General features: G+C 38.4%; 1 protein-coding gene across 1 annotated transcript in view; it reads left to right on the plus strand.

Annotated features, from left to right (window-relative positions):
• LOC108551847 (adenylate cyclase type 6) overlaps window positions 1-20,348 on the plus strand; it is a 92,465-nt gene that overhangs the window by 13,113 nt on the left and 59,004 nt on the right. The window contains exons 2-3 of the mRNA XM_017906175.1: window positions 2,909-3,069; window positions 15,799-16,059. Of these exons, the coding sequence (XP_017761664.1) occupies window positions 2,989-3,069; window positions 15,799-16,059 (342 nt within the window). The 5' untranslated portion in view covers window positions 2,909-2,988. The remainder of the gene's footprint in view (window positions 1-2,908; window positions 3,070-15,798; window positions 16,060-20,348) is intronic.

Consider the following 20,348-nt stretch of genomic DNA (forward strand, 5'->3'; position numbering starts at 1 on the left):
CGTTCGGATTTCCACAATGTTCTAAACCTTTTAATAGCGCGCCGATGAAACGCACATCTACCATTCTTTTTCACTAGCAAAAACAGCTCCGGTTCGTGGCAATCACGCGTGAAATTGCTTTCGCAAATTTGTTTCTGCTCCGACCAAAGGACCGCGAAAATTCGCAGCGTTTTCGTCTACAGGTAAATCGCCGCCGACCCATTTCCGGGCAACATTGCAAATTTCCGAAAGTGGAAGGTCACGGTCGAACATACGATGAAATCGTTTTCCATCGTGTTCCCCGGGATAGGATGGTAAATTTTCGCGAAAATTCTGGGAAAAAGCCAGTTTTTCTTCCGCCTTTCCTCAAGTTCCGCATGAACGATCCAAATTAAATAGGACGTCCTCAGTTTTGTGAAACGAACGTAACGCTGCCAGCATTCCTCTCTTTTATGATACCTGGAATAAGAAAATTGCCGAGTAAATTCCTAATCGACTGGAAAAGAAAAGGAAAACCTACGTTTTCATCGTGTGTTAGATTCCTCGCGTGTAACCTGCTCCGCCATTAACGCACACGATTCGATTACTCGACGTAATAATACGTGTCAAGGGAACCAGCTGAACCGGAACCAGTTGCGATCGAACACAATACGTCTCCACTTGTTCCACGTCGCAGGTGATTATGTTATACGTGCAGAAATTCGATTTTCGTGTTGGCAGGGCGTGCAATTTCAGTGCAAGCAGTGAGGAGGCGAGTTGGAGCCAAGAAAGGCTCTGCTCAAGGTGGACCAAGCATCTCGCACGAGCAGTGATAAGCCCTGATCGCTCCATAAGGGGGCGAACCAGTATGTAACCTTCAAAAAATGGAATTTTTTCTTTACCGCTATAGAAAATCATCCGTCCTTTGCTGCGTTGAGTGTTTTGATATATAATATATCATTTTTATTCTCAGAGGTCTGGTTGTTCGTTGATTTTCCCAGTTAGCGAATCTTTGATACAGCGTTTATGGTAATGAGATAGTTTCGTTTAAAAGATGAACGATCAGTGAGGGTTTTCAGTGAATTTTGTTCTTATTAGACGGAGATAATTCTGTGATACTCACCGGCGTAAATTGCAACGCAGACGACCAACGTGACCGCTAGAGATAGGTTCTCCGATCTTTCCAAAGTATCCAGAAATTGTTGGTTGCCTTCCTGAATGATTCTCAATACCAGAAGCACACCCAGAGCGAGGGTCAACCCTGCTAGTAGGCCGAAGACATGCGTCATGTTGCTTTGATTCATCCGCAAGAAGTAGCGTTGGTATAGCATCTCCACCTGAAGTCTACAAAAATGGGAAACACTCTTCTTAGTTGTAAATACGCTAATACGTTCTTATTTTCTATCACATTTTACTACCTGTATAATATTATTTCAAATTGCCGATAAATTCCCTAGAAGCTATACCAATTTCCTTTATTATTCTAGTTGCATAAACTTTTGGATAAAAATATTTTGTTATCCGTAAACTTAAAATAAACTCAGCAAAGACTCTGTTCTAAAAATTGTGAAAAATTGGAAGAAAAAGATATATTCCATTTTCCGTTCAATAGTCAGAAAAGTGTAAGCCTCTTTAAGGAAGCAGACCCGTATGTAACATTTAAAAAATCGATTTATTTTTATCTTAAAAAATTCTCCGTTCTTTTCTGCGTCGAGTGCGAAAAATGCGAAGTCGAAATTCGAGAACCTCGCATCACTACAACGCCTTTAGTTTGCTAGAGAGTACACGGAATTGACTTTGACTCGAGCAAACATTTTTGTCATCCGAATGTTCAATCTCAATTTTCTCTGAACACCGCTTTTGACCATGGTTGACAGCATAACGAAAGAACCGAAGTTCCAATCGCTGTGAAATTTTTTGAGCGTGTGTCAAAGACACGTGGCTCTGACACTAACCACTGACAGGGAATCTAAAAATTCGAAAAATTTTTCAATAAAATTGTTTCTTAGAAACAGTTTGTCTTTTTCTATCATCTTCGACTTCGTGATTTTTCTTTGAACTTGCCCGAAGCTCTAAATTTGTTATCTGTGGTCAGTGCGATAGTCACGTTGTTTGCCTTTACTCGCCACATTTTTTCATCCTTTGCAGATTTTTTCTCCGTGCTGTATCTTGTCCATCATCATGGGCCGCTCCATTTTGCAGACGCTTAATTCAAGATTTTTTCCGGACATTTCTGTTTTGATATTTTTTACCTAAATTCTTTTACAAGTAGTTTAATGTTAAAAGTAATGTCTGAGAAAAATTTACACGGCTACCTTCTTCCAATAATTTTCTATGAATTTTTAAAATCCGTATATCTACCTCCTTAACACTGAGATTACTAACTCCTTCGAAACGACTCATTGCCAGTTTAGAGAAAATAATTTTCGCTCTTATTGAAACACGTAAAACATATGCATCTTGTAAATACAAACACCTTAACACCAAATAAATGTTTAAATTCGTAAATATATATATCCTAAACATTTTCTTAACCCGCATACTGTCGTATTCAACTAAAAATATATCAAAGTTACATTCCGATTGAAGAATCTCAACAGTCGCTATACAAGGTATGTCAAAAATCATGGTACACAAAGGTAAGCGAGAAGAAAGAGTATCGTTTCTTCATCTGACACTTGGTTTCTGAAAAATATCCCGAGTAAGAAGCTGGAAAAAGTCGAGAAATCAGATCAAAGTTAGCTGTGAGTCGATTTTGAATTCTTGCGAGAGGAAAAAAAAGGGGAAAGCAGTCGTGAGAAATTCCCGTTGCATAGTTCGATATTCGTGAAAAGGAAAAGAAGGAGGTGGAACGTTTAGCGGAGGACTATAGCGTGGAAACGTTGAGAATAGCTCTTTCTGGGAGAGCTATGACGCGGAAAGATTGAGAATAGCTTTTTCTGCTTATCAGGAGAAGCATGGAGTAGCAGGCAACGGTGTTTTACTGGTCGGAAGGGCTCCTCGGCCGCGACAGGAAGAGAAAGAGTCAACATGGAGAAATACGGCGTGGAGTTGCCTAAGCACGAGTGGAGCCACCGGCTCAGCCTTCGCGGCAGTCGAAGAAGTCATCAGGTAAATCATAAATAACCTCCACATTTTCTTCCCGAAGCACTCTTGCTGGCTTCTTTCATGACTTTTCCTCCCATCTTGCATTTCTTCTCTCTTTTTTTTTTTTTTCAAAGAAAGAAAGGTTTTCAGCGCTCTTAAAGCTGAAGGATTTGCGATGATGCTTAATGTGGTAGGAAAGTTTCTCAGATTCGGAAGTTCATATTAAGAAAGTTGGCTTGGAACGGTTGCTCGCTTGGCCACACGAAACATCGAAGAGACGGAAAGTTACGTTTGTTACTGGATCGAAAAACGATTTTAAGCGTTTTCTCCGACCTTAGGATAAACTTTCTAGGTCCTTTGAGAGGAAATCTTCCACTTTGATTGGCCATCGTTCCTTAAATATCCGCCATGTTAGGTACAGTGCCGCTCAAAAGTATGTGGACATGGACTTAACTCTTACTACTGTTTAAAAATAATTATGAAATCTTATAAACTCGATTAAATTTCATGTATGCTAATTTGTATGATATTAGGGAACGCGTTTAACCAATAATTCAATAATTAATAATTATTTTTCTTCTCATTAATATGTCCATCGGGTGTTTTTATTAAATTATTTTATAATCGCATTTACGAGTTGTGGTATTCTGGCTGTTAGTTTTTCTATTTCTTCACCATGAATTAGATTCTATTACGTATCTTGCGTAAACATTTATTTGTTTAAAGGAATTTGTTGAAAACATAAGTTTAATTATATACAAAAATCAATCTAGGATATAAGGTGCGAATAAATAGTTTATAACAGATTATTTATAATAGATTCCGAGAACGAATATGTATTTATATAAACATTGAATAAGAATTGGGGGTTTAAACAAACTGCTTTACGTACCCTCTTAACATGTCAATCGTTCTACAGAAGCACTCAAAGAAAAATATACCTTCCTTGAGTAATAAAAGAATTTAAAAGAGAATATATATATAGTAATTATTTTACAATTATAAACTCATAATCCCAATAGAATTAAAAACTTAAATTGTTCAATTTAATGTTGTCAAGGCACAATAAATATACACGCATTCACATATTTTATAATACTTTCACATAATTATTCACATAATTCTAATATTTTTGAATTTAGCAGATTAATTAGAATTTAATAATTTTAATTATTTAATTTTTTAATTTAATAATAATTAATTTAATAATTAAAATAATAATTTTAATATGGGAGGCAAATCCGTTCAGATAATCAGCTTTCCTGCTAATTGGCCGGAAAGAAGCAAATTTTGAAGTGCGTCATAAATCAGCTAGAAATTACAAATTTTGCAAATATCTTTTGCGTGGGAGAGTACACGTATAATGAGAGAAACACGGGGTAAAATGTGAATTATAGTCATTTGTGCAGCTTCTACTCTATTTTCATATTCTAACCATTGCAACGCAACACAGGGTGCCATATAGTAGATAAATTTTATATTCTGAATTATTTTTATTTTTGTCCATTCATGGCTGTCATAATAGTCATCAAACTAGGGTATATTATGTACTAACCGTGATTAATCCCGTGATTAATTTCAATTTTACATCACATGACTCGCACTATATTCAGATCATCGATGATTCGAGTAATCAAAATTCACATAATCGATGTTCTACTGCATCATGTTTTTATTTATATCATATTAAAACAGTCAAGAAATGCCATACTCGGACTAGTAATATTTTACTTGATATCTCTCGATTCTTAGATATCTCAAAATTCTCAGAAGCAAAGAGAGTAATACCGGGTGAGCAATAATTTCTGAATAATGCATTTCACAGTATTTTGGAAAATTCAGAATAAACGAATTCTTATGCGAACTACGAATTAAATACAATTACCGAACCACGTACTACTTGATTTCTACAAATTATGTACGAATTTTCCGCAGCATGAAATACCTCGCGAAAAGTTGTACGTTTTAATGTCACGTGTACTTGAAAATTCGTAGCAAAATCACCTCTACGTGGTGCACGAATAATGTATAGTTACCACAACACGAAGGTGTACGTGGAACGCTAAGGAAAATGTAGTACTACGTTCTTAACAATTTGTCAGTACCTCGGGAAGAATATAACACCATAACTAATTCACGATATTTTCTCATACATTTCTGCAGCAGCGAACTCATCGAGGCATTCTAAACGTGAAACACGTGTAAAGAATAAAAAATAAAATAAAAATCACGTGTCTATCTAGATAGGGGTTCCAAATTTAAAGCACACTCATCGAGGCATCCTAAACGCAAAACACGTTGTACTATAGCCTCGGGAAGAATATAACACCATAACTAATTCACGATATTTTCTCATACATTTCTGCAGCTGCGAACTCATCGAGGCATTCTAAACGTGAAGCACGTGTAAAGAATAAAAAATAAAATAAAAATCACGTGTCTATCTATAGGGGTTCCAAATTTAAAGCACACTCATCGAGGCATCCTAAACGCAAAACACGTTGTACTATGTTTTCACCGATTTCTCGTTAATCGACCAAAATCAAAATAAAAACAACCATAGTCGACTATCACGTGTCTACCTAGACACAGGATTTCCAAATTCGAAGCACACTTATCGAGGTATTCTAAACGCAAAACACGTAGTACTATGTTTTTATCGATTTCTCGTTAATCGACCAAAACTAAAATAGAAACAACCATAATCGACTACCACGTGTCTACCTAGACACAGGATTTCCAAATTCGAAGCACACTTATCGAGATATCCTAAATGCAAAACACGTAGTACTATGTTTTTATCGATTTCCCGTTAATCGACCAAAACTAAAATAGAAACAACCATAATCGACCACGTGTCTATCTAGACACAGGATTTCCAAATTCAAAGCAAACTCCAGAAGAACGTATTACTATGTGATCGCGAGATTTAATCTAACCAGTATCCCTGAAGATCGTGATTCCGGTGGATCTGCATGTGGCGCCACGTGCATCAGAAATTAACTGCGTCAGTTTGCAAGAACAAATTTCGCGATAAACGACACGATAGTGTATAGCCACGCTATCGCGAACATAACAGTGTAACCCTGTTTTCTGTTGTTCTAAAGAGCGTAACACGCTCGCGGGTTCATCCATTATTCAGAAGTTTATTCCCACCGTGAAACGCACTGTCTCGCGTTATTACATCTCGTCCACGATTCACGGGTCTCGAAAGAAGCGGTAATCCCGTTAGGGAGAAATGAAAATTGAACCTGGCCTCGGCGTCGGGACGCCGCACGAGGTTAATTAATCGATCCGCCATGATTATCCCGGTGGTCGATTAATCTTGCCCTTCCCGAGTTTGCGGGACGATCGCTCTTCGTTACAAGAATCAACTGCGGATCAGGGAAAGTAACTAGGCTAGGGACTTTCCATCGCTACGAAGATCACCAAGTACGAACGATGGAATACGCCCGATGGAATTTATGTCTAGTGGAAATTACAAGCCCCGTGGCGGCGCCATTTTCATTTCTCGTCACTAGATGGATTCCAAGGTTAAGGAAGTTGCAATGGTATCCCAATCTGAGGCAGGGCCTATTAGGTATGAGTCCCACTAGCAGACCCGGGACGAAACGCATCCCTTTCTTTTTTTGTTTATCGCTTCCAACGCTATCTGACGCCAGTAGTACAATCGCTAACAGAACTTCAACCGTAGGGCAGGACCACCATCTCCCTCCCTACAGTCCCAATGGGTACCACTGAATACAGTACTGCCTGCTTTAGCGTCCCCAGTCGGGACCGAATCCGGACACTTATGTGGGAAAATGGTTTTTCCTTGAGTGTAATTGAATTATGGAGATCCTCCCCCATTGTTGATGGTGGTTGTTGTGCTGCTGTGGAGGGTAGTGGTAAAAGAACGAAGGGGGAAAGCAAGGGATGCGTTTGGTCCCGGGCCTGTTACTGGGACTCTTTATTACTGTTAATAAGCCAATTCCAATTCCAATTTAGCATACGTTAAATGCGCCAAAAACTAGATACAATAATATACATATAAAAGAACCAAAACGTGCAAAGGGTTACAAATGAAAATTTAGACTATGTGATCGATGGCTCCAGCGTGAAGCACTCGCGATCTAGAATCAGACTTAATCTACCGCGCTTATCACTATAGGGTAATATAAACTTAAGACTATCTTATATTAGTATGCGGGTTTTCCTATGTATAGAAAAGGCACGAAAACTATACAACTTTTGGTTGCTATCTAACAGGCCCTGCCTCAGGCAAGGATACAATTAGGAAGTCTGGAAATTCTATATATAGGAAGTGGAGAGTTTACTGAAGACTTGCGAGAAAATCCTCGAACCATCTTCAACCTGGAATCCATCTAGCGGTGTGGGCGAGAATAATGCCGCCACGGAATCGTCAATTTCGATGAAGGAGAAAGGATAAATACGAATACCTGTAGCAATCGAAAAAGATAGGAGGTAAATTTTGTTCGGTAGTTCATCGCAATCGGTTTGAGGTTAACTTCAAGATCTCATTTCCAAGAATTCGCGGGCATAACAATGGACGCGAAAATTTGGATACTAAAGCGGGCACCACTGTATTTCCGTGTGACTTTGAGTCAATGTAATCCGCTATGAAAACTTCTGGACCAGTTTGATACGCCCGACTGTAAAGGAACGAATGGAGACAGGATGAGGGCAGCACCGTCGCGCAGGGGGCGCCATTGTGGCGTAGGGAAGCCGTAATTCTCTCGTGACCCGAAAGTTCGTTCCGTTTCTCGGGAAAGTAATCGGAACAAAGCGAAGCAGAAACAATTTTCTTAATGGCGTTTTGTTAATTCACCGAATCGATCGTGAAAATGCGATCGTTTTTCCTTTCGCGCGCCATGTTTCTAAATTGAGGAAAAAGTGGCTCGACTGTGCCAGGCAGGTAAAGGAATTGCTGGCATGGAAACTGTTAAATTAATCGTTTTGACTACCCAGTGAAAAACGGCGCGAAGGATTCGAGTGGTTTTGTCAGCCGCCGTTCTCGCTGTTTCCCTATATGTATTTGCTTTCGACTGAAACTTCTATTGATATTTTAACCAAAAGGACCGAAGAGTAGTCGTGTCGCGTTTCGAACGCGTTCCATACCAGAGACCAATTATTATCGTTCCCACGACCGAGTTTACCGCTCAGTAGCCGCAAAACCGTGGTTTTCTTTCGCGAGGACGTACTCCTGTGCATAAATTGAATCGTCTAACTATCAAACTTCATCATGTTACTGATAGAGATTTAATTAGGTTAGGAAACTACGATTTTCCACTCGCTATTTATGCAAATACAGTTTTCGAAGGTAACGGCAAATAAATTGTTTTTGAGAAGTTGAAAAAAATTGAGTATACGAGGAAAACATAGATAATATATAGAGTTAGGTTCCTTTTTAGATAAGGACGTTTCGTGTAATACTAGGAGCTCTGGTGATTATGTAAATTAGGTATTATCAGGTATAAGTGAAATGTGGATTTTCTAAAACACGTAGTATTACGTTTTTAAAGTTTATCAGGAATTCACGTAGACTATGTGCTGTAAGAATTGAATATAATTTTATAATTTAGATATAGAGGGTGATTTATATATCTGACAATTTATTAATATTTGATATCTTTTGCTATTACCGATATTTCTCTTGGCTCTATGTTTTTTAAATTGTTAGTACTTCGTTACATGCCGCAGGAGTTATATATTGTACGATATATAGAACTACATTTTTGTCCAGTTATCAATGTTTCGTGTAGTATTACGTGCACTGGTAATTATATATCATTCGAACTTGGCGGAAACGATTTACTGTAAGTGCCATGTGCTTAACCATTAATCGCGAAAATTGTTAGAAAAAGAGAATTCCATATAACGAATAGTTGTTTGAAGATAACTAACCCAATCTTATACACTCCGTTAACGCAAGTACAGTGACCTAAAGAATCGGCAATTAATTATTTATTTTAATTCTCATTGATAAAAATAAGGAAGAGATTAAGATTATCTTTGTGTCAGAGATTCTGATCAAGAAAATAAAAATATTCTTAGAGTGTAATTGTTAAGATTAGAAATTCTTGGAGTGAAAAGTATCGAGGTTAAGAGTTCATGGAGTACAAAGGGTTAGGTTAGGAACTCGTGAAATGCAAAAGGTTAGGTTAGGAACTCGTGAAGTGCAAAATGTTGAGGTTAGGGACTCATGGAGTGCAAAGTGTTGAGGTTAGTAATTCTTTTAGTGTAAAATGTCGAGGTTAGGAACTCGGGAAGTCCAAAGTGTTAAGGTTGAGAATTCTTGGAGTATAAAGTGTCGAGGTTAGGAATTCGAGGAGTGCAAAGTGTTAAGGTTAGAAATTCTTGGAATGCAAACTGTTAAGGTTAGAAATTCTTGGAATACAAAGTGTTAAGGTTAGGAATTCTTGGAGTGCAAAGTATTGCGATTAAAAGATCTTGAAGTGCAAAATGTCGAGGTTAGGAATTCTTTGAGGGCAAAGTGTTAAGGTCAGGGATTCTTGGTATTTTCATCGCCCTCGTAATATGAAATAATCGTTACTGATGATTATTACAAATTTTGTACTCGTTAAAACAATATCGCACGATAACACGATTTGTTGGCGATTATTCCGTAGCGCGGCAAATCGCTATGATCGAATGAGCCCGAATGAATAATTAACGAGCATTGAGCCGAAATATTAATAAACTACGATCCAACGGTTTCCAAGCTGGTAGGAGAAATGCGTCGTGCCTTCAGGCGTGAAACAACTTTACGAATTTCATGAATTATAATTAATGAATTATTTATCAGCTCCGATCGAACATGTTCGAATTTTTTCCACGGAAAATCAATCTTCGATGTAAAATGCTCCTCGTCAACAGGCTTTGACAGCTATGACTCGCTGGCAAGTTAAGATCCATCTAAAAACACTAGGTGTGGGCTCACCCTCTGTAATCCTCTGTAAAATTTTGTTCCCCTAACCGAATAAAAATTACCACTGGAAATATCCGCGATGTTTTCTCTAAGTATCGTGGAACGTTATTATTAGCTCGTTTAAATATTCATTGATACACCCCGCCGAGGAAAACAAGGGCAAAAGGGGATGCAGATGAGATGTCCCTAGAGACAGCAAATGCCTGGGTATAGAAGAGCGATAGGGAACTTTTTGCTGTTGGTATTCAGCCAGAAAGTGGAATCGTTTGGAAATTCACGTCGGCTGATATGTTATCAGCCTTTTCACGCGTGCACACACAACCGAAGAATTCACTCAATGTTTCGAACGCTCTGAATTACAATGAGGCTTCACGGTGGGGTGATAAGAATCTATTAACGGGTTCCGCATGTTGCACCCTCAGCCATCGGTGTTAATTCAATTTTCGCCAACGGAATAACGGACCTGACGAACAATAAAAACTAAAAGTGGACTGGCTACTTTATTCTAACTATAACATCGACCTTATCAGTAAGCACCCGTTTCAAAAACATCATAAATGAGGGAATGTCAGGAACAAATATATGTTTAAACAAATATACCTATATCCCTATATATATCGTATAGAGAGTTTAACCTAAAAATAGCTACTCATATTATTTTAATTATTTTACTTATATTGTATTTATTTTAATTTACTTATATTATATTATATTTTAATTATTTTACTTACATATAATATATTTCTAGTTATTAATTGTAATCGTAACGATGTAAGAAATATTTTATATTCAACCTTCACGATACCAAAAGACTAATGTACTGTACAAAAATATTTTCCACCAAATTCGTATATTTCTAATATAATTTGCATTTAAGTGCACATCAACTGACGTCAAAATATGTTTAGCATAATGAAATGACCATGGGACATGACCCTGAAATATTTCTTACATAGTAACAATTAAGGGAGGAATTTAGGCGACTTCATTTAGGCGAGCCATGTTACGAGCACACAAAATATATTTCCTGCGAAGAAATATAAGACGAAACATGATTCTGTAATTTTTACGTTGGCAAAAATAGGTATAGTTTGCTGTAATAGATCAAAAACTAGATGTTCTTTGCAGTTAAGCGATAAATTCATGAAGTTTTAGAAAAAGAGCAAGAATACAGTTGATGTTAGTATCTTTTCAATATTTTGGAAGATATATTTAGAAGAAACCATTTTGATTATGCTAACAATAACAGACAAGTTGCTATAGAATTTCAAATATTAAATTAATATTGTACGGCTGCACGTAATTCAATATTCGATAACATTTTATACTATCCACTTTATCCTCCACAGATTCCACGTGTTTGTATCATTTTATTCGAATATTCAGTTGGACGGGAAATAACGTTATTTAAAACAAAACGAAAAAAGAGAAATTTGTCTGTGTCCGTTCCGCTTACAATTGGGAAAACGAACCAATAATCGGTAACAAAGACGACAAACACGTGAGCGAGAACAAAACGACGTGTCCCGAGCTATGGACGTCGATTGAATTAACAAAATTTCTCGGTATGCCTCCAGAAGCACAATAGCTTTCGGAGTGCTGGCTTCATTCGTGCAGCTGAACGGAAATAACAAACTTTATGGAAGTTTATCGATCAACTCAGCCAAGAATAAAATGTCCCTCTGGTGAACTATTCGAAGTTAATATTTTCTCCTATGTGAACGATTTAAAAAAAAAATTTCCCGCGAGAGAGAACGTTTCACAGAAATATCCTCAAAATTTCTGTTTTCTTTCCAAATACGGATGAAAAATCCCATTGTATATTAAAAAATGAACACTCTATCGTATTATAGCTCTCCGTGAGTATCCACAGCCATAGAAAAATGATTTTTCGTTCCTATTCCGTCGTCAATCTTTATTGTGCAATTTTTCGAGAAAATAGAAGGATAAGTAATATTTTTGTAATATTTCGATGAAAATATTTCAGAAAATATCATGTTCCTTTTATTTACCGTATATGTACATGGATTGTACGAATATTAATTAAAATACAAAAAATGATTCTTCTCCTTTCTACGAATTTTTATTTTTAAATTTTGCCCGAAATTGGATCTGTATAAATATAAATATTTGAATAATAATTTCTACGAATTGGGAAAAATCGAGTTCGGGGAAAAGGACAGAATTATCGATTAATTTTGAGGAAAGCAGAGTTTAAAAATCCTCGTTCCACTTAAGAAGTTGATAAATGCCTTCAAGGAACGATTCACTCTAAAAAGAGATCTTAATTGCATTAAGAAGTTTCCTCGGATTATGAAACGAAATTGTCGATCAATTTAGTAAATGATCTCTTGATGTTATTTCAACATTTGCTGTACTATACTATAATACTTCAAATAGGACGCTTGACAATTTAAAAAAATATTTCCAAAAAGATTGACTAAAAATAAAATAATAAAAATAATTAAAAAATTTGTTATATCTAGTAATACAAAAAAACGAATTACCATTATTGTATAATTATAATAGTACTTATCCTCTGTGTATAGTGAACAAATTTTCTCCTGCAGAATATAACAAATGTATATATACAACACATATACAATATAACAAACATACGAAATAATTTGGGTAGTTTGTACTTTGTATCTCATGGGATGAAAGTTATTAATGTTGCAATATATTAAACGTTAGATAAACAAAATTATAAATAACGTTATATACGTATCCAAATTAAAGTATACACCAAATTTAAGTAACCAACCTATCCCAATTATTTTATTTCAGATATTAAGAAAAATCCAAAGCTTTCAGGTATCGAAATAAATAGTGACTGACAAGAAGAGTCATGGCTCTAGTGCAAAGGGTTAATATTTAGCGAATAATGGAACATAAAACAACAAAAGGATCCCCCCCCATTCAATGTTCTCTATTTTCGACAGAAAATATCCCCTCTGACAAAAAAATAAAAATTTACAGTCGAACCATGTCCCAAAGAATTCTGCTCGAATTTCCTGAAAGGGAGCTCGATTTCGAAACTCTCCAATCTCCTCTGGGGGTAGATGTTCAAAGCAGGAACCACGATATTCCTTGTTCGTCTTTCAAAAAGGGAGAGAGAGGAAAGAAGATAAAAGAATATGACAAAGATAAGAGGAACGTAGGAAGGGAGAGATAGAGAAGGAGAGTAATAAAATGCTTAAGCATATTACATTTGTTTCGAGCCCCGGCGTGGAATACTAGGAGCATGCTCCGTTGTTGCTCCAAGGGGTAGGAGCTTCCGGTGTGTTTTCACTCTGCGAGGAAACAGCCCGGGAACGTTTAAGGCGAACTTTAATAACTTCCGCGCTGCCTTACGATGACCGCACACTGCTGCCAAGAAAATTGTTTCGGGGCAAATCCTGCGAATTCCTCGGGACAAGTGGAATGTTGGTATGTTTCCGGTTACGTGGATGGAAGTCCTCAGAGTGATGGACACTCGGTGCACTCTCGTGGGGGGAAGAAAGCAGAACGGAATGATTATCTTCACCTCGAAGATCTGATTTTCACGTAGAATACATATAGGAAATTACTCTGATTGGCGAATATAAGGAACAGAAGATGTTGTTTAATTCCAATGTATTTTTATTACGAGCTAAAGAGAGTTAGGAGTAAAGTACAAACTAAAAGATGTAAGGGGTGGAGAAGAGAGGGCTGGGCTAAAATGAGCCTAACTCTCGGTTTGACTTTATTCTTCTAGATAGGATATACACACGCCGCTCTCGTCTCTCGCGTAAAATTTCCTGGTTCGCACCCTTTTAACACTAGGTTTACGGAACCCGTCAATTTGACGGAAGGGTTGCTCCAATTATAAGATGGTAACAGATTTAGTTAACTTATATTAACCCTTTGCACTCGACGACTTTTTCGTTACAGAAAAATAGTAATTCGAAGACTTTCTGTCATAGAAACGAGGATATTTTTGAAATGGTAAATGAGAAATCATATGCAAATTAAGACGTAGAATTATTTTTCTTCGACATTCCACACATCGTTAGGTAATTTTAAATTGGATATATTAATTAACGTCGATCTTTAGAATCTAATTAAATGGCCAAATCGTTAGCCTACGAGGGATTGTAGTCTTCGAATAGATCTATCTGTTGGCGAGTAGATGGCTATACTGAGAGTCAGCTCTTGATTGCAAAGGGTTAAGACTGTTAGTATAATATATAATTGTTGTTAAATTAAACTAATCGTTAAAAAAAAGGCACGTGGTTTCCTTTACCTGTCAATTTGACAGGTGTCCTTAGAAACAGGTATACAAATAGCGTCCGTAAACCTAGTGTTAAAGGTGAGCCTCCTTTGTTAATTCATCGCGAAAATCGTTTTGAGATTCCGGTTATCACTGCTACGTACTCGTCACTCACGCCGCCTTATCGATGACTATAATAACCTTAATAATAACTGAACTATAATCACGCAATTTACTCACACGTCGACTCTTCTTCAAACTTCGTAAAAGCTCTCTGTAAACGACTGTAACCGAGTCCCACTGAATGTCAATGACAAGACTGTCTTTCAAACCACGTATAGAACTTGCTTCTCAACTCTGCATAGGACTGTCCTAGGATAGACCTTGCACCCTTATTTAAACCCTGCACTCTGTCTTCTTTCATACTCATGCTTTCTTTCTCAATCACACATTTCTCATAGTCTCACTTTCGGTGGGTCACGTATCCTAAACACTCAGGTGCCTTTTACTCTTCACTTGCATTCCATAGTCTTAAATATCCCGCTTATCCGATCCTTGCACGTGGTCACTTATCCTTCCACGTGGTCACTTATCCTTCCACGTGCACTTCAGACATCACTCTAAACATTCGGCCTGAACCCTAGGTTGCTGTTTATTAGCCATCACCAGCTAGACAGATCCAAGTGCTTCTTTGCACTAACTCTTAATCTCACTATTCCTAAATACATATATTTATTATGAGCTAAAAGAGACTTAGGAGTAAGAAACTGAAAGTCTAGACTAATAATAGGCTCAAGTGTTTCTTTGTATTCACTCTCAAACCTACTGTTCCTACATACACGTATTCTGGAAATTCTAGCTTTTCTACGAATCAATTTGATACAATGAATCCCTCTTTTTGCTCATTATTGCTAGCATTTCCAAGATCTCGAGATATGTGTGCTCGAGATACTAGGCTCCTTTAAAAATTTGAATAAAATATTGCACAGTACCTTAGACGAATAAGAAAGACAGCAGGAGCAGAAAGCTTTCCGATGTATCAGTTAAAACCAGCTCGAGTCGGAATACGAAGACGTTCGAGTCGTATTAAATTTCTATTACCTAATCAGGCAAGGAAGCCTCGCCTATTCACTTCTGCTCCTTTCACCGTGTCTTATCCCGTGTTTTATCGATCCTACTGCTGACGAGTCCTTTTTACCAAAACCTTCCCATGCGCCAGGAAATGAAATAATACTAATCCTTAAAGTCTGACAGTCAGAAATTTCTATGTAACAATAGAAATTCCTAAGACGTGCTAACGTTTGAACGTGATTTAATACGAGTTACCAGCAGGATCTCATCTGCTTATGAGACCTCTTAATCCTTTAAAACTGGCTCTTTGGCTACTTATTAGAAGAGCATACTTGAACTATCATCCTCATAGGAGAATGAAAAATTAATAACAGACTACTTCGTTATGGTGTAATGATAAAATTTTTCTCCACTTATTATCTTATTATCTTACTTAGTATCTTATTCTCAGTTCTCCTCTCTAGTTTCATCCTGTATTTTCTATACTTTATTTTCACAACAGCAACTGCGATTTGATTTGCAGGGTGAGATGGCGACCAGATCCGTAACCGGTTCCGTGAGAAGCACCAGGAGATGGGCCAGTCTACGACAGCACGTGAGCAGCAACGAAGGAGGCAAGCCCAGGGTTGAACTGCTCCTCGATCCTCCGGGATCTAAGTCCTCGACGCCGTCCTCTCAGCCGCATACACCCAATACCCCTCGAACTCCACATACGCCATTGAGGAAGTCCAACTGGGAGGTAATCGAGCACTTCACCGGTGCGCCACGTCCCTCTATCATCACGGTGAGTTGTTATCCGAGTGGAATTATGTTGGAAAAGTAGGTTAAGTTAGGGGATGTCGGATATTAAATGAGAGGCTCGCTGGAAAAAACCTACGAGTGCATCCTTTTCCAAAAACAGAGATAAATAGTACAAACGTGTACGCAACAAGCGCAGTTATCTCGAGGATAATCTAGAAAAAATCTGGACAAGATCGGCAACAATTTACTCGAAAAATCTCGATGCAAATTGTGGAAACGAAAATTAGATCGTGTCGTCGTACTCCAAGTATTTATTTTCACTACAGCTTACATGGGAACTTCGAGAGGAACGTACGTACCAGATGTTTGACAGTGATCGATTACTAGCATAATTATAATATAGCTATTTTAGGATTATTGGTATTGGGATTATGGGTTCTAATTGTAAAATCTGTTGAAATCTTTTATTACTCAAGGAAGGTATATGTTTCTTTGAGTGCTTCCCTTGAGAGACTGATCGATTCTCTAGAGAGTGTCAAAAGGGTACGTGACACAGTTCGCCTAAACCCCTAACCTTATCGAAAGTTTATATAAACATTCGTTCTCAGAATTAAGATCTTATAAGTTATTCATTGGTACCTTCTATCCTAGATTGATTTTTATCTATAATTAAACTTATCTTTTCAACAATGGGCAATATTTATATACGAATTAGGAAGTAAGTGGAGGTTGTCCACAGAGGATGATGCAGAAAAGGTCAGGGTTAGAGTGAGCAATAGAGTGATAAGGATGACTAAGGGATAAAAGTTAGCCGGTTTGGAGTTTATCTAATGTACATAAATAAACAGATGACTAAACAGTCATCTAACAGTGTCAAATCTGTTCTTTCTCGCAGCTTTTCCATATTCTATGGCTATCTAGGATCATATGTAGCACCTGGATACACTCTCTTTGAAATGCAAAATTCTAATTCTCGAATAACTGAGTTCCGTTATTACACTCTCCCTGTTCGAGTACTTTATCGAATAATAGTGCCAGTCCTGGTGTCTACGTATGTACTGTCAAGCTGAAAAATTCGTATGCATAAGGGTGAGAAGCGTGATCTGCATCTAGGTAGAGTCAGGTGTTGAAAGCTAGCATTCCTCTTGGATCTACGCTGCTCTGCTAGACATTTTGCACCTATTTCAGTGTTGCTGCTGACGCCAACCTAGCACTAGGAATATTTATTTCCAAGACGAAGTCCAATTTTTCTATACTTCACTTCAAGTTCTCACCACCTAGATATTTAATTCTGTAAGAATGTTGACAACAGAATAGATGCAATTTAAAAATATAAAAGTGGTTTATTAAAACTATACTCTTGAAACGACAATTGACGTCACAACCCAAGTCCAACCCTAATCATTTGTCACCCCCTTAGAGATCAGACAATCTTATGCATAAAACCCCATCGTTTTTTAAATATAACACGCGTGATTATTATTTAGTACAGATATTTCTGTATTCCCAGCATATGTACTATATGCTTATGTAAGTGAATGAGTAAACATTAGTAATAAAATTGTTCATTTTATACAATAAAACCGTATTTTTGATCCAATATTTCAACAGCGTCAATTACTCTGTGTTTGTCGACTATATCTGTCATCACTTGATTGAAAAGAGGTCACCATAGCTGACTGGTTAATATCTATGGTAATAAAAATTCCGTTCAATTCGATGCTCTTGAAGGTATTAATTTCATAATTCTAGGAATTCTACTTTTCGAAGTATTCTCTGCAAGATGATCTTGGAGGGTCGTGTCGCCTAATTGCGCGATGCCCTCGAGCCTAAGGGAAGTTCCTACTTGCTAGATCCACGAGGATCGTCGTACAAAGAGATCCTTGCTTTGGGAAAACGAGCCATGGATATGTAGGGGGTCCTCCACCACGATTGTTGAGGTCGGTTGGTCTCAGGTATCCTCGTGTGGTGTTAGAAGGGATGAAAGGAAAAGGAATGGATGCGTTTCGTCCTGGGCCTGCTAGTAGACTCATCAGTAAGGCTACCCTAGCAGGCCCTGCCTTAGACCGGGGTACTATTGCAAGGTCGGGAAGTTATATGGGCAAGTGAGAGCAACTTTCATTACTGCCCATTGTCTTCCGGCGTGAGAAAGCCCTTCGTTGGAGTTCTAGGAAGGTCCAAGGACAACAGCCACAGATGGGGATGTTTGGACCCCAAGCTGGGGCGTCTGGATCGGAGCTCACAATCAGCCGAAGAGGCTACGGACACGTGAAGACGAGGCGACGGAGAGGGGACATGCCCTATAAAACAGCGAGGGATGCGTTTTTGGGGCACTAGCCGACCAGCGTACTGAAGGAACAAAACAGTTACCAAGGAGCAAAGCGACTAGTTATTAAAATCCTTCCTACATATGTATAGGAATTTCAGAGATTTTCCGAGGACTTGCGAGAAAGTCCTCGAAGTCGGAATCCATCTAGAGGCAAGGGTGAGAATGGTTGATACAGATGTTTAGACCACCTATCGCGAGAGTCTATGATGATCCGAATTACCACTAAGACTGGTGTGACTGGAAGCTGTCGTCTTAGCATATTCATAACAACTGACACGAATTCCTGTCATTTACGATTCCCTCTTTGCTTACATCACCCATGTAAATTCGCATTTCGAATTTTAGTTCTGATTCCCGTTCGCGTAATCTCGAGGAACAGCTTCTTACGAGCCTAACACTTTGATATGAGAGTTTATCATTTTTATTATTGTTTCACTGACGGAGGCTTGTGACAGTCCACTTGTCAAGTCTTTTATCTTCGTTATTAGAGTGGTATTGCGAGCAGTGAAGGACGTTTCGTTCACGCCACAATTAGCCACAGTTATGCGGGTCCTTTTGGGCCGTACGGACCAGCGAGGCCTGAATGGAAAGTCTAGCAGCTCCCTAAGGACCGGCGTGGCGTTTAACGTGTTAAGAACAATTGGGGGGCACGCGTCGCAGAACCCTCTCGATGGTTTTGGTCTTTCTAGTACCCCTGATCCATGACACGTACCTTTGCGCGATTTGTGACTGGCTATCGGTCGCTCTGGATCTTTAGAGGTCGCCACAGATTGTATTCCAATCCATCAAAGTTGTCCTAAGACATATACCAATCGTGTTGAGCAATTTTTCTCAAAAGCAGGATTGTCCTGATTATCTCATTACTGGAACCCGGATTGAAAACGATTTATATTTCGAAACGCTTCTATATACAATACGAGGTCTGCAACGAGGCTACGTCGGAAAATGCAATAACTATGTATCGACGAAGAAGAATAAGAACTGCCTTTGTACAGTTTTCGAAGGTGCTTATATATTCCTACTTTTTAGAGGGGTGAAAATGACTATTGGCCCTTAGTCAAGGTTGGAATGAGTAAGATGTTTGGAACTCTGATGCTGGACTGTCTTTATCAGCTAGGTCCTTTCAGTGACTAAGAGTAACGAACCAATGGTAGGAGAGGGGACATGCCCTATAAAACAGCGAGGGATGCGTTTTTGGGGCACTAGCCGACCAGCGTACTGAAGGAACAAAACAGTTACCAAGGAGCAAAGCGACTAGTTATTAAAATCCTTCCTACATATGTATAGGAATTTCAGAGATTTTCCGAGGACTTGCGAGAAAGTCCTCGAAGTCGGAATCCATCTAGAGGCAAGGGTGAGAATGGTTGATACAGATGTTTAGACCACCTATCGCGAGAGTCTATGATGATCCGAATTACCACTAAGACTGGTGTGACTGGAAGCTGTCGTCTTAGCATATTCATAACAACTGACACGAATTCCTGTCATTTACGATTCCCTCTTTGCTTACATCACCCATGTAAATTCGCATTTCGAATTTTAGTTCTGATTCCCGTTCGCGTAATCTCGAGGAACAGCTTCTTACGAGCCTAACACTTTGATATGAGAGTTTATCATTTTTATTATTGTTTCACTGACGGAGGCTTGTGACAGTCCACTTGTCAAGTCTTTTATCTTCGTTATTAGAGTGGTATTGCGAGCAGTGAAGGACGTTTCGTTCACGCCACAATTAGCCACAGTTATGCGGGTCCTTTTGGGCCGTACGGACCAGCGAGGCCTGAATGGAAAGTCTAGCAGCTCCCTAAGGACCGGCGTGGCGTTTAACGTGTTAAGAACAATTGGGGGGCACGCGTCGCAGAACCCTCTCGATGGTTTTGGTCTTTCTAGTACCCCTGATCCATGACACGTACCTTTGCGCGATTTGTGACTGGCTATCGGTCGCTCTGGATCTTTAGAGGTCGCCACAGATTGTATTCCAATCCATCAAAGTTGTCCTAAGACAT

Source organism: Eufriesea mexicana, unplaced genomic scaffold (genome assembly GCF_001483705.2).
Source record: "Eufriesea mexicana isolate 0111107269 unplaced genomic scaffold, ASM148370v2 scaffold5020, whole genome shotgun sequence".
In the NCBI taxonomy this organism is placed as follows: domain Eukaryota; kingdom Metazoa; phylum Arthropoda; class Insecta; order Hymenoptera; family Apidae; genus Eufriesea; species Eufriesea mexicana.